This window comes from Emydura macquarii, unplaced genomic scaffold (genome assembly GCF_026122565.2).
Source record: "Emydura macquarii macquarii isolate MOO-44397 ecotype Brisbane River unplaced genomic scaffold, CSIRO-AGI_Emac_v2 contig_3530, whole genome shotgun sequence".
In the NCBI taxonomy this organism is placed as follows: domain Eukaryota; kingdom Metazoa; phylum Chordata; order Testudines; family Chelidae; genus Emydura; species Emydura macquarii.
Window position 1 is genome coordinate 3,695,529 of NW_027133667.1, and position 13,803 is coordinate 3,709,331.

The 13,803-nt window shown below is 41.8% G+C and overlaps 1 protein-coding gene across 1 annotated transcript in view; it reads left to right on the forward strand.

Annotated features, from left to right (window-relative positions):
* AKR1D1 (aldo-keto reductase family 1 member D1) overlaps positions 1-11,738 on the forward strand; it is a 46,809-nt gene extending 35,071 nt beyond the window's left edge. Inside the window, exons 6-10 of the mRNA XM_067536062.1 lie at positions 2,293-2,415; positions 4,863-4,972; positions 6,495-6,660; positions 8,847-8,929; positions 11,557-11,738. Of these exons, the coding sequence (XP_067392163.1) occupies positions 2,293-2,415; positions 4,863-4,972; positions 6,495-6,660; positions 8,847-8,929; positions 11,557-11,599 (525 nt within the window). The 3' untranslated portion in view covers positions 11,600-11,738. The remainder of the gene's footprint in view (positions 1-2,292; positions 2,416-4,862; positions 4,973-6,494; positions 6,661-8,846; positions 8,930-11,556) is intronic.
* The last annotated feature ends 2,065 nt before the right edge of the window (positions 11,739-13,803 follow it).

The window sequence follows — 13,803 nt, forward strand, 5'->3', positions numbered from 1 at the left end:
AGGTAATGAAAACAAAGAGACAGCAGCTTGGGCTAGCAGCCCCAGTACAAGCCTGCTGAGGACTGTGGGTAGCTACTTGGGTTGCTAGTCCACGCCACTATGTCTTCGCTGCTATTGTTCCCCACACTAGCAAAACTAAAGCTGGCACATATGCCAACATGTGCTACAATCACCCTTTTATTTGTTGCGTAGCTATACCCTAAAAATGAGGAGGAGATAGTGGGCCTTAATAATATAGGACTTGCTCCTTCTTGGTAACAAAAGATGTACTATGTCAAGGTAGGATAGCAACTTATGTTGCCCCACAAAAAAGAACTCTCTCTCTTCTGGGGTATGAATTCCATTCTGGTAACTTAAAGTTTCCTTTCATTACCAGGACTTTAGAGGGTAGGAAAAATGCATAGTGAGGCTGAATTCTAAACTTGTCAATGGGCTCTGCCTTTCAAGGTTCCCACCTTGAAATATCTCAAACCTGCCCTTGCTCAGAAGCAGAAACTTTGGCTCAGTAAAGAGGGTGGGGCAATAGACAACCCAACCCTACTCATAGCTAGAGACTCACACTTTTTTTCCATTACGCCACAGGTGAAAGGGAGTCTGGATCTCAGTCTAGTCCTCACTATCGCACATCATAAAGCCAGGTGGCTTTTAACAATTCGCCACAAGCAGCCGTCTCTCCTCAAGAGATGGGAATAGCCCAGGGTGCTACATGTCCACATTGAATCTGTGTAGTGACGCCCTGTATTAGCTTAGCACGAAGTGCTGTTGGTCAAGAATTGGACACAATGGCCAAATTCGGAGGTGGGCTCCCAGGACTGGAATGATAAGGGGGTTCTTCCGGGGGACTCAGATATCCTAGCTGCACTGTGCGGGGAACTCCCAGCATAGCGGCTCACGGTATGTCTGGCCCGAGCCAGTGGTGTTAGTTTCGCAGATTCACAAGTCCAATTCACTTAAACATTAAAAGAAAAATACCTGTCAAACATGGTCTGTTCAGTCGCTGCAGCTTGTTATCCTCAATCTGTTTCTTATTGCACGGCTATATTGTAACCTGACTGCCTCAGTAATAACAGGCAGGAGAAACCCAGCTGCTGCCGCTGAGAAGAGGGTCGTCGCTGCCCATAAATATTAGGATCAGTCTAAATACAGATGGCTAAACTCATCCCTGGAGTAACTTAATTATTTCAGTGTGGCTTCAACAGCCAGTATTGTAGCTATTCTCCTTGGCTCACCATTGAATGATGAAAATCACATGACAAGAAGAGGCCAGCCAGAGGCCATAAAATAAATGGAGCCTCTTGCTTCCCTAATTCCTCTATTCATTTAAATCAGAAAAGAATAATAAAACTGACAAGCAGGACATTTAGTACCCAGATGTTGGAGACAAGAGCAGAGTCTACCATAACTCTGCTTCATTGCACCACGGAATGGCCACTGCATTCATCTGAGCAGCTTGGGGAGAGAGGAGAAGACTCTCTAAGCAAAGATACTCTTCTCCTGTTAATGAAGCAAAGCATCCACTAAAGGAGAGTGTCTAAGTATGTCTAATGAAGGAATTATTGTATGTTTGCCTTGTTTGTATAAGCTTCTTTAACTGCATGGCTATATTTGCATTTCAAACATATCCCGTATTCTCCTTAGCCCCATCTTCTCTTCCTGCTGCTTCATTTTACAATGAAGTCTTAATGCTGATTTTTTTGTGATGCGCATTTTTATGGCATCACTTTGGTGTTACAGGCATAAAATAATGACTTAGTTGTAGACTCTGGCAGGAGAAGAGCCTGGCCTAAGCTCTCCTGCACTGACACAGCTAAAATAATAGCTTGGAGGTAATTCAGAAAGTGACAGGAAAGAGAAGCTGTCTCTTGTTCAAATGTCGTCTCCCTTTCCCAACCCCTCAAGCTGAAGCAATGCAGAAGTGCTTCTAAATAAAACTCTGAAAGTGAACCTGTGAAATTTATAAGTGCTGTGTCTCAAATGTCTCCTCTGATTTGCTCTGCATCCAGGGAAAATTCTACCTTAGTATGAAGTAACATTGAAATGTGAGGTGCTTTGGTTCAGTCTTCTGAAAAGCTGGGGCTGCATGAGAACTGGGTTTAGAATAGGAAGATAGCATCAGCCATCACTGTGCAGGAGTGCTGGCCCCTCCAACATGTAAAAGGCGTGCACACTTAGCTCCTGAATCAGAGTCCTGAGTAGAGTATATTTCAACTAGCTACTAATGCTGACTTTAAGTTCCCTGGATGGTTTCTATTAAAGCTTTCTTTCTAATGTTCTCCATTGCTATCCTTGCAGGCTTTGGAAGCATGTAAAGATGCAGGCTTGGCAAAATCCATTGGTGTGTCCAACTTCAACCGTAGGCAGCTAGAAATGATACTGAACAAGCCAGGGCTCAAGCACAAACCTGTCAGCAATCAGGTATGGTCCCAAACAAAACCCTAATTCTATCTGAAACTGGCACTGCAGTACACAGCTCACAGGTAATGCAAATACTTCTGCATATAAGGATTTGTGTACATGCACAGATGAACTACTGCTACCCACCATATCACCACACAGAAGGCTAAACTTTCCTTCCTAGAGTGAAAAAATCCATCACACTCACTCCAACACTCAATACAAATATCCAATAATGCTTGGAACATCCATTTCCTTCCAGATCCCTCTCCAGCACTTGAAAACCAGAGTCTGTTCCATGTGGTTTGAATTTTAAGTGCTATGTGAATACTTGTCACTGCAGACATGATCAGAACGATTCAGCCATGTACCTCGAGTCTCAATGCCTTGATCCAAGAAGGTTCCCAACAGACAGAGACAGGCATGCCACTACACAGAGGCTTACCATCCACCAGAGAAGCAAGATGGCTACCTTATTTAAAAAAATTAAAGCAGAACCTCACAGCATATGGGATATTGTGCTATTCAAAGCTTTCTTTGTCTGATATAAGGAGCTATCTGAAAGAAACTACAATAAGCCAAAAAAGGTCTAAGGCCTTCTTTTCTATGTCATTCTCTGGAGGTACTAGACCAAAAAACTAACTTGGCATGAGATGGTCTTACTGCTATCAGCTGAAGCTAAACATGCCACTGAAGTCAATGGTCAAGTCTAAGTAAAACCATGACAACAGGGCCCGTAATCGTTTATTTCTAAGTAGCTGTTCTGGATGCAAGTCATTAGCATCTGGTGGCTGTTGGGCTGGCTTTTGAGTTGAGCTGAGGAGAGATAGCGCTAGAGATGCGCGGTGACTGGCGCTAACGGATATCCTTGTCAGCAGCATCAGAAGAGGGGCCAAAAATTGCATGGGAAAGAGAAGAAACTATCCTCTCATGCTCTGAGGTTGGCTTTGAAGGGACACTGGCAAGGCAGTGTTAAAGAAGTCTGCCACTGTCCTTGTATCTGTTCTTTGGCTACATAGGAGTTTCCTTGTCTCTAGGGCTATCATTCTAACACTTTTCACCAGCACTAAAATTCAAGTTAAGACTTCACAAGCACCAAACACCAGAACTGCTTTTTGGCTAGATTGTTTGACTCCGTTCCCTCAACCCCCTTCCCCAAGCTATAGCAATACTACATTCTGTTTGGACCTAATAAAGATACAAGGAAGACGGCTATGATAAAAAAAAAAAAAAAACAAGCAATTCTTAGGGGGTTTGCATTTACTTTAGGAATTTATTATAAGAGCAAGCTGTTTTTAGAACTCAGGAATGGATCTCTGAGAAGTTGAGCACATAGCCTGAAAAACACTGCAGGCGATGGTATACAATAGCTGCAGCCTGAAAAGGCAGAGGTTTGGAGAAGCCATACCAAAAAATGTTGGGTTTTTTGGTTTTTTTTACATTTTATTTATCCCCCTCAATTTTTCTGTTGATGGCAAAAGCTTTCACCAATTTTTTGGAGGCAAACTAAGAGAGCCATCTTTTTGGATACAAAGAGAAAAGACAAATGACTCCCTGATGTTTGTAAGATGACCCTGCCTCCTGGCATAGATCTCTATTCAAGTCGCTTATACATAACTGGTAGGCCAAACCTAAAGGCAGGTGGGTTAGATCAACAAGTATCCTTATGCTCCCAATCTCTCTTCCATATCTCATTTGCCATCTAGCCATTGGGGAGAAGGCAAATTATACTAATGAATTGCAAAGACATTAAACTGTCTGAATTGTTTCCCAAAAAGGAGGACCACATTCCTCTTAGACTACTGTATAAATTGAACTTTTCTCTTGAATGGACATGCTCAAGGTTTATCATCTTTGGAGCTGGGAGCTGAAATATTTCAGCTTCTCCATCATTAGCTGGGGGGAAAAATGCAGGTTTGGGTCAACTAGAATATCAGAATTCATGTTGAATTTGCAGAATTGTTTTGATCAAACCTAAAAATTCCATAAACCTGAACATCTCATTTTGACACTTTTGAAATTAAACATCTTTTTTTCCCTCCAAATCAAAGCTGCTTTTCATTTAAAAACTAAATTTACTTCAATTTTATTCAACAACTAAAGGCTCAGAAAAATGAAGTCAGGTCGACGTCTCAGTGAATCAAAAGTTTCAAAAAGTTTCCTTTGGGTTGATCTGGCATGTTTTTGATATGGCCAGTGAAGTGAAAAATCAATTATTCACACACTCTTGTCACAGTTTCTCCCCTGGGAAGGTCAGGATGGGCCTGCTACCACCGGCCTGGCCTGGATTTGAATGACTAATCTAGGGGATGAAAGGTTCCCTTTTCTTGAGCCAGTTTCCCCTACAATCTCTAATTCATCTGATATGATGGCTTGGTCAAACATACTGAATAACTTCTTGACATATCTTTCTGTATGTCACTATTTATTTTATTTATTTAATTGCTTCTTCTGTTTCACTCATGTAGGTTGAATGCCACCCATATTTCACCCAGCCTAAGCTTTTAGAATTTTGCAGACAACATGATATTGTCATTGTTGGGTACAGTCCACTCGGAACTTCAAGGGATGAAACGTGGTAAGTCTACATATGAGCCTCACTTGTGGCGTGAACACTGCTACCAGAGAGTTGCAAATGTTCCCGCAGAAATCCAGCAAAATTAATATAATGGCTTCTCCCAAATCCTTGCTGTCCTCCAGTGGGGCAAGTATGAGCATTTGGAGTTGGGCTTCTCCTCTTTGAGAATGTTCTTCAGAGAAGCCAAAGTTTGTAATTTGGGACTTGGGTAAATCTACCCCACCCTCCCTTTTACTAAGCTGTAGCTTCTCAACTCTAATTTTGGAATCCAAACTGCGATTCCCGGTATTCTTCTGGCCCTCAGGCTATTCAGGGTATGTCTACACCGCAGCTGGGAGCGATCCTCACAACCCCGGTAGATAGACTCAAGCTAGCACACTAAAATTAGCAGTATGGATGTTCCATCTCAGGCAGCAGCTCTGGTTCAAGACCACCCAACCCCCTGGGTCTGAGCTCACGTGGCTAGCCCGAGAGTTTGCTGGAGCTGCAACAGCCACTCAGCTATTTTTAGCACACTGGAGCGAGTCTGCCTACCCACGCTGGTAGGCTCACTCCCAGCTGCAGTGTAGACATAGCCACCGAGGCAGCACTGCATGACCTCCTAAAGTTATCCCCTGCCTTGCTCTGTTGATAAGCAATGTCTGTGAATAAGCCCCATGGGGAATCTCCTTGGCCGGAAGAGAAGTAGCTGTCATATGGAGCTCTGAGGCTGACACCAGAAGCTGCATGGCAGGCAAACACTAGATCATTCGGGGCACTAAACGGAACAGAGGACCTACCCAGGGGAAAGCACGTGGAACTCTTCCGAGAAGTTATGAAGAATCTCTCCCCCAGCCTCTGTGCTACTTTCCATCTCTCCTCTTTTCTCCATACAACTGATCCCATGGTAACTTCATTTATCTGTTCAATACCTGACTCAGAAGCAGATCATGATCATCAGGAAACACAAGTACAATATCAGGTTTCCCAAAGGCAAGAGGATGCCTGTATTCTTTGAACTTGATCAGAGGTTAGAGGTGGACAACTTATTAGATCATCCAGTCCATCTCTCTGCTCATGTGGGACTGACCCCCATGGTACACTTTCCAGTGTCTTGTCCTGTCTACTTTTAAAAGTTCCAAGTGATGTTGCTTCCTGTGGGAGACTTTTTAACTGCCTTTCAAATGTTATCACATCATTACTCTTCAGCTCATGTCCCATTGTAATATTTGGTAATCAAACGTCCAAATGTCTTATTCAGTATGGAAGGTGAGTGCTGGCTCACGATCTATAAACTGCAGGTCAAGGGTGAGTAGATGAACTTATGCATATTACTTCCACAAATCTTACTGATTGACATAAGCAACGGGAAACAGTGCAAACATGTGGTGATAACAGATACATTTAGAACTAATCTTATTTGGATAATCTGTTATGAAATGAAGTTTTTGCTTTTGATTTCAGCTCTCTGCCACTTTCTTTAAATACTCCAGAATCGAAATAAAACCCACTTTTTTTTTTTTTTTTTTTTTTTGGATTCAAGGGTAAATGTGTCTTCCCCTCCTTTACTAAAGGACCCTGTGCTGAATGCCATTGGGGAAAAATACAGCAAGACTGCAGCACAGGTTGCTTTGCGCTTCAGCATCCAGCGAGGGGTGGTGGTCATTCCCAAAAGCTTCCATCCACAACGGATCAGAGAAAACTTCCAGGTAAGTTATAGATTTGTCTCTATTCCACTGATATTGTGCTGACCCCTACTGAGGATGTCTTCCCCTTCTCTCCTTAGGCAGAGGTGAGAATTAAAAACCCCATAAACCTTGTCTATGTTGACTTTCTCAATCTCCATCATATCTATCACCTGGTGATGGTGCAGTAGAGGGGAAGCTGTTATGGACAGGGCCCAGAAATCTTCATCAGTGTCATCGAGATCTATTCAGAGTCGGTCTAGATGACATGGGGGCTAAAACTCGAGCGACCAGTCTACATTAGTGCTCCCACCTGCAGTAATGCAACAGTGGGAGATCAAGTAAGCACTTAATGTGGACAAATCAGATAGTGATGAATTTTAGCTGTTTGATTACTCTAAATCTGCGTGCAACTCATGGCCTCGATTCTCAGCCACGGCTCAGAGCTTGTACTTCCTTGATAGCTAGACACGGAAGAGGAGGTGTAAATGTACCTCTCTGCCTACATGGGAGGAAGAGGGTCCCTAGAGATGTTCGAGCATGGCTCACACCCCCATTATTGCATGCATGCGTCTCTCCCTTATTGCTTCCCCTTTTCTAGGCAGTGTGTCTCCTTTAAGAAACCCCTGGTACAGATACGTTAGCAGAATTGCCATTCTGTCCTTGAGACTGAGCTTGGCAAATATTACAGGAATCTAATAAACCCTCCCCAGAATCCAAGACTTTCATATTTAGTTAAAATGAACAAAGACTTTTGAATTTGTTTCTGAAAACTACAGTTGAAATTTCATAGAAATGTAGGGCTGGAAGGAAACTCAAGAGGTCAAGTCTGGCACACTGTGCTGAGGCAGGACTAAGTAAACCTAGACCATCCCTGTAAAGTGTTTGTCAAATTTGTTTTTAAAAACCTTTGTGGATGGGGATTCCACAACCTCCCCCTGCCCCCCCTTGGAAGCCTGTCCAGAGCATAACTGCTCGTATAGTTAGCAAGTTTTTGCTAATATCTAACCTAAATCTCCTCTGCTGCAGATTAAGCCCATGACTTCTATCTTAACGTCAGTGGACACAGAACAACTGATCCCTGTCCTCTCTATAACAGCCCTTAACGTATTTGAAAACTTATCAGGTTTCCTCTGTCTTTTTTTCTCAAGACTAAACAGGCCCAGTTTGGTTTTTTTAAAAAAACCTTTCCTCACAGGTCAGGATTCTAAACCTTTTAACACTTTCATTGCTCTCCTCTGGACTCATTCCAGTTTGTCCACATCTTTTCTGAAGTGTGATGCCCAGAACTGAACACAGTACTCCAGCTGAGGCCTTATCAGTGCTGAGCAGAGCGGGATAATTACCACCTATGCCTTCCATCTGACACTCCTGTTAATACACCCCAGAATATTAGCGTTTTTTGTTTTTTTTAAACTGCATCACATTGTTGACTCTGTCAATTTGTGATCCCTATAATCCCCAAACCTTCTTCAACAGTACGAGCACCTAGTCAGTTATTCCCCATTTTATAATGGTGAATTTGATTTTTCCTTTCTAAGTGTAGTATGTTGCTTATCACACTGGCAGATAGCAAATGGGGAGGGCTTGCAAGCACTTTGGAGGACCAGATTAAAATTCAAAAGAACCTTGACAAATTGGAGAAGTGGTCTAAAAATCATCAAAATGAAATTCAATGAAGACAGGTGCATACTCTCCGCTACATTATCCAAGTCATTACTGAAAAGATTGACTAGTACCATACCCAAGATTGACCATTGGGGAACCCTACTAGATACACCCTCCTGGTTCTGACATCACTCCATTTATAACTACTGTGAGTATGGTCTTTCAACCAGTTGTGCACCCACCATACAGTAATTTAATCTAGACCACATTTCCCCAGTTTGCTTGTGCGAATGTCATGTGGAACTGTATAAAAAACCTTACTGAAATCAGGATAGTACATTTACTGATTCCCCCTATCCACTGGGCCTCTAATCCTGTCCAAGAAGAAAGTTCGGTTGGTTTGGCATAATGTGTTTTTGACATATCCATGCTGGCTGTTCCTTATAATCCTATTATCCTCTAGGTGCTTACAAATGGGCTTTTAAAATAATGTGTTCCAGGATCTTTCCAGGTATCAAAGTTAGTCTGATTGGTCTATAATTTAGTCTCAGGGTTTTCATTAAAAGAAATGCGAATTTAATCCTAATATCCTCTTTCCCTAGATTTTTGACTTCTCACTCACTGATAAAGAAATGAAGGAAATTGAAGCCCTGAATAAAAACACCCGCTACGTGGAGATGCTAATGTAAGTCCAATAGAGAATTGTCATAATTAACAGCTTTTTGGAGGAGAGGTTAAACCTTATGCTTCACTGTTTAAGTGAATCTCAAATTTTTAGAATAGAATTTTGCCTAATGTGTGTGGGGTAGATAACACCCGATCTGCTTAATACAGTGTTCTAACACCTTCCTATGAAGCATCTGGAGCTGGCCCCTGTCAGATAAGACACTACATTAGATGGACCTCTGGTCTGTCCAGCCTGTCAATTCCTGCATGAAAAGGTCAAACAGTAAAATTAAAATATATTTTTACTTAGTCTTGGTCTACATTTACCCGGCGATTCGGCGGCAGTCATTGGGAATTAAGGAAAGCTACACAGAGTAGCTTCCGTAACTCCGGTCAACTGCTGTGCTTCTTTTCTGCACACTGTCTTCACTGCACTGCGCCCCCCACTGGAGGGGGTGGATTAACAGCATAAGACTTCTGGATCGATTTGAGCAGAACTTCACTGACCACTCAATCAATCCAGATAGGTCGATCTGACAGCGGCGACTTTGCCGCCGTCAATGTAGACATACCCTTAATGTATTTGTAGAATATATTCCACTATTGCAGGTACGAATGAACATTTTTTATTTTCCCATGGCTTTTCCAGCAGTAAATTACAGTGGAGTTGTGTGCAAGTACATTTCATTCTGATAGCATGAGTTAACCCTTGGTAACTAATAAGAAAATGCTAACTAGAGGGGAATTTTACATCAATGTTTTTGACAGATAATGCAGTGTCTGAAAAATCTAAACTGTCTTCAAGAAAACTCAGTTTGTTGAATGTTTGTTTTGTTTGATTTGGGAAATCTAAATATAATATTTCAGGTCAGTTTATCTATGTCAGCCTGATGTATCATAATGCCTCATGAGAGTTGAAATTCAGATGCCTCATGCCCCCATATTCCCCTATGAGCCAGGTTCCTTGGCTGAACTTCATCTCCCATGATGCATTATATCCCTTTTCATTGAACCACCGGCAGTGCACTATGGGAGTCACACGACCACATATGTCATGAGATTTAGTCCCAGTGGAAAGAAACATGGAAATATGAGGCACTATGGCTTTTCAGGGGGACACAAACTAACATCAAGATGTTTTGTTTCAGTTTGGTTTGATTTGGTTCAACAAACCACAGCTTTTCAACCTGGGAATGTAAATGTTTCATTTTGGTTGAAAGTGTCCAAACAAAATGTCTTAATATTGCTGAATTGAAATGTTTGGAACTTTCCATTCTGCAAATTTCATCCCAAAAAGGAAAGGAAAAAAGTCAAAATATCACTTCCTAGGGAACAAATTCCTGTTTTCATCCAGCTTTACTGGTAATACACTAATGGTGAAGGTAAATTACATCGTGGCAGCTGTATTCTCAGCAGTGTTTCACACAGCCGTTTGTTTTTACTGACAGGAAATGCTGGCTTACATTTTCATTATAAAACTTCCTTCATTTCAGAAACCACCTATAATGTTATTTAGTCACAAGACTGGAAGTGTAGTATAACCTCCAGGTTTTCTGGGACTAAAGAGAGGGAAATGTAGAAGACATTTGTGCTCTCCTGCAATTGGCTCTGGAAACAAGCCTGCATTTTATGGTGCTCCTAGATCTTATTTACTTTTCCTAGACATACACAACTTGTATGGAGTTTGAAGTCTTCCAATGGAGTCTGTAGTCAGATGGACATAAAACAATCGGACTAACATACATAAACTTCCCCTTTACCTTAATTAGGTCATTCAAAGGCTCCTTGTGACCACTCAAACATTAATGCTATGAAAGAACTAAGCAGGGTATCCACACCCCGGCTGAGTCACTGCCTTTTCAATAAAGGGGACAGCCAGGACTAGCTTGGATGCAGACGACTCATGGAAAAAAAGGCCAAGCCAGAGCAGACCTGTCTATGCCAGCTCAAACAACTGGAGCTAAAGAAATGCAATTTTTTTTTTCAGAACTGCTGTTTCTGACTCCTCCAAGTTTAGCCGATATTTGGACTCCAGCTGAGAGTCATTTCTAGCCACATAACATCCATCAGACAAACAGTGGGATTTTTTTTTTCCTGCAGAAGTAGGAAAACCTGAAGATTTACTCCTACTTTCTGCAAGTGGTAGAACGTTTTGCGATAGTTTTGAAGTCTCTAGTCACAAAACAGGTCAAGCACTGACAGGGAAAGCTTGCCCTAATCTGCCCTTCACTAATGTGCCTCATCTCTGACCTGGAAGGGACCACCTCATTTTCCATGCCTTTAAGTCTCTGGCTTCCTGAGACTACCCACAAAGCTGTCACGGCCAGTACTGACTTCTGTGGCATGAATACCAGTCTTCACGGAACTTCACTAACACACACATCCTGCCCCATAACTTTCTTCATGTGGGTCAATGAACAACTTTTGACCACTTTCACTCTGTCAGCTTCAAATGTTATCTTCTTTTCTTAAGCCTTTTTGGATTACTCCTAGTAACACTTTTTTATTACAGTAGCATGAAGAGACTTCAACCAACGCTGGAGCTAGGCAGGATAGATATAGATGCAGGAAATACTACTAGTGTCCAGTGTTGCTGTATGTAATAGCTTTTGTAGTAAAGATTCTTTATTTGAACTCTCTTTACAGGTGGCGTGACCATCCGGAGTATCCCTTCAATGATGAATACTGAAAATAAAGCGTACCGGGATGTATTCAATGCAGTGTTGTGGGGTTCTGTCCAAACACACTTAGTTCTAAAGGTGGGGCTTTCACTCTAAGGGAGACTTTCCTGAACATCAGAATTAAAACATGAATGAAGTTACATTTCATTTGTCTCTTCCAACTTTCCTTGTCAGACTTGCCAACAGTTGAAGGATAGTTCTGTTTAAGTGACTGATGATGGGCCCAAACCATCTGAGTTGAACACAGTTGTAGTGTGCTTACAGTGAATACAAACTCCTGACCAGTCTTTCCTGCTCTAGTAATGTGAATTTAAAGGGATATTTTGTTAAACATCATTGTCTTTATATTGTAGTTGGTGTGAGACAGTAATTGTAATTCCAACAGTAGCAAATAGATGGACGAAAGACATCTGGCTGAACATGGTACACTTGTAGAAACATCCTTGTATTTCCTCCAGAAGCAGAAAACATCTCAATTTTTTGGACATTTGACTGGATAATCAAGACCTGTAGGAAGGGAAGGCCTCAGTCCCTTCTAGGTGTTTTCAGGCTAAGTATTAGAAAAGCCACTGTCCACCTCATATCCAAATATACAGAGAAGGAAAAGTTGTCTTGGGGTAGCCCAGAAAATTGAAGTCCATTGTTGAAGGGGAAATAAAGGGAAGTGGAGGGACGAGGGCATTAAACTTGTATTTTTCTCAAAGATTTCCATAGGAAAATGGTCAGACAAGAAATAGCAAATAATTCTTGGAAAGGATATAATGGTCTTGTGTTGGCTTTAACGTACACAGCATATGTGGAACCTGGACAGGACTGCTAATGCATAATACCCCTGTATTGACTAGACTATAAATGCTCTGAAGTATAGTCGGTGTAGGTATAGAAATCTTTCAATTGAAATAGAAACTTTCTTTGTTCAACACCGCTCCTAATTCTTGTAACTTTGTCTTTAAAAGTATATGCAGTGGTGATCTTACAAAATGATGATGTAAGCAAGACACTGTATAACTGACACGATGGTGCTGAAGTAATTTTGGATAGATTGGAGCAGTGAGAAGTGTTGTAAACAAGTGAAATTCAGTGGGGGAGGGGGAAAGAGGCTTTATGCTGAATTATCAGTCACAACTGAATTTCTAAATGCCACTATGTCCATATGGGAGTGTCCCAAATGCTACACTAACTGACTGTATATACTAAAGATCAAGGGCAATTCAGATCCCCTTCAGTTGTCCATTTAGGTCAACAGATGCAAGCTAGGAAATGAAGAATGTTCTCAATGGTCAGCCTAAAGTTCTTCCTCTTACTACGCTTGAGGAAATAAAGAAGCCAAATCCTTGGCTGTTGGAATGGCACTGTGCTGATTCACAGCAGCTGAGGATGTGACTTCAGTTTTTTATATCTTAAATTCAAGGTTCAGAGAAGCATACCTATATTGCCATAAAAAGCAACCTGGGATTTAGAAGGGTAAAACACAGCTACCTCTGCTCTGGTTAATAAACTCAAGCCTTAAATGGACATCCCTCCTGTGCTGAACTGCTTAACTGTAGCACTGTGTACAACAATACTGTAACCTGACCAGGCTCAGATCCCCTCAACTGGGTTCCACACCCAGCACTCAGGCCAGTTTGGCAGCATTATTTTGTATATTAGAAGTTGCCTTAATTTCTTAAATCTTATCCTTTAAACCATTCTCTGAAAAAACTAGAGACGAGGTCTGTGATGAAATGTTTGATCTAACCTCTTGGCTAAACCTGGATTACAAACACCCCTCTTCACGTAGACAATGTCTGAAGTTCTAAGAAACCAGCATCCCTTCATTTTCCCTTGTAAAGGGGATATGCAGAAGCCTCTACAGCAAGCCATAATGGCACATATACTCAAGCCATTTATCAGTATGCAGTTAAAGAAATGTATCGGACTGATTGGACACTCCTCCAGTCTCTAGCCTGCCACCCCAAGACTGTCCCTTCATAGACTTACCCTGGCCTATGTGTTTTGCCTAGCTGAAATTGGTGATGACAAGGATTCTACTACTTCCCTGGGGGAGATTCTTCCATGCTGATTTTTATTCATTATGAAACTCTTCCTGACATCCAGCCTAGATCTCCCCTTCGCTCAGTTTCAGACCCTGGTTTCCTATTGTGTCACATATTGCCCTAAGACTATGAGGTTTAGAGGAGGGAAAACAAAACAGCCCCAAAGATGAGATCCT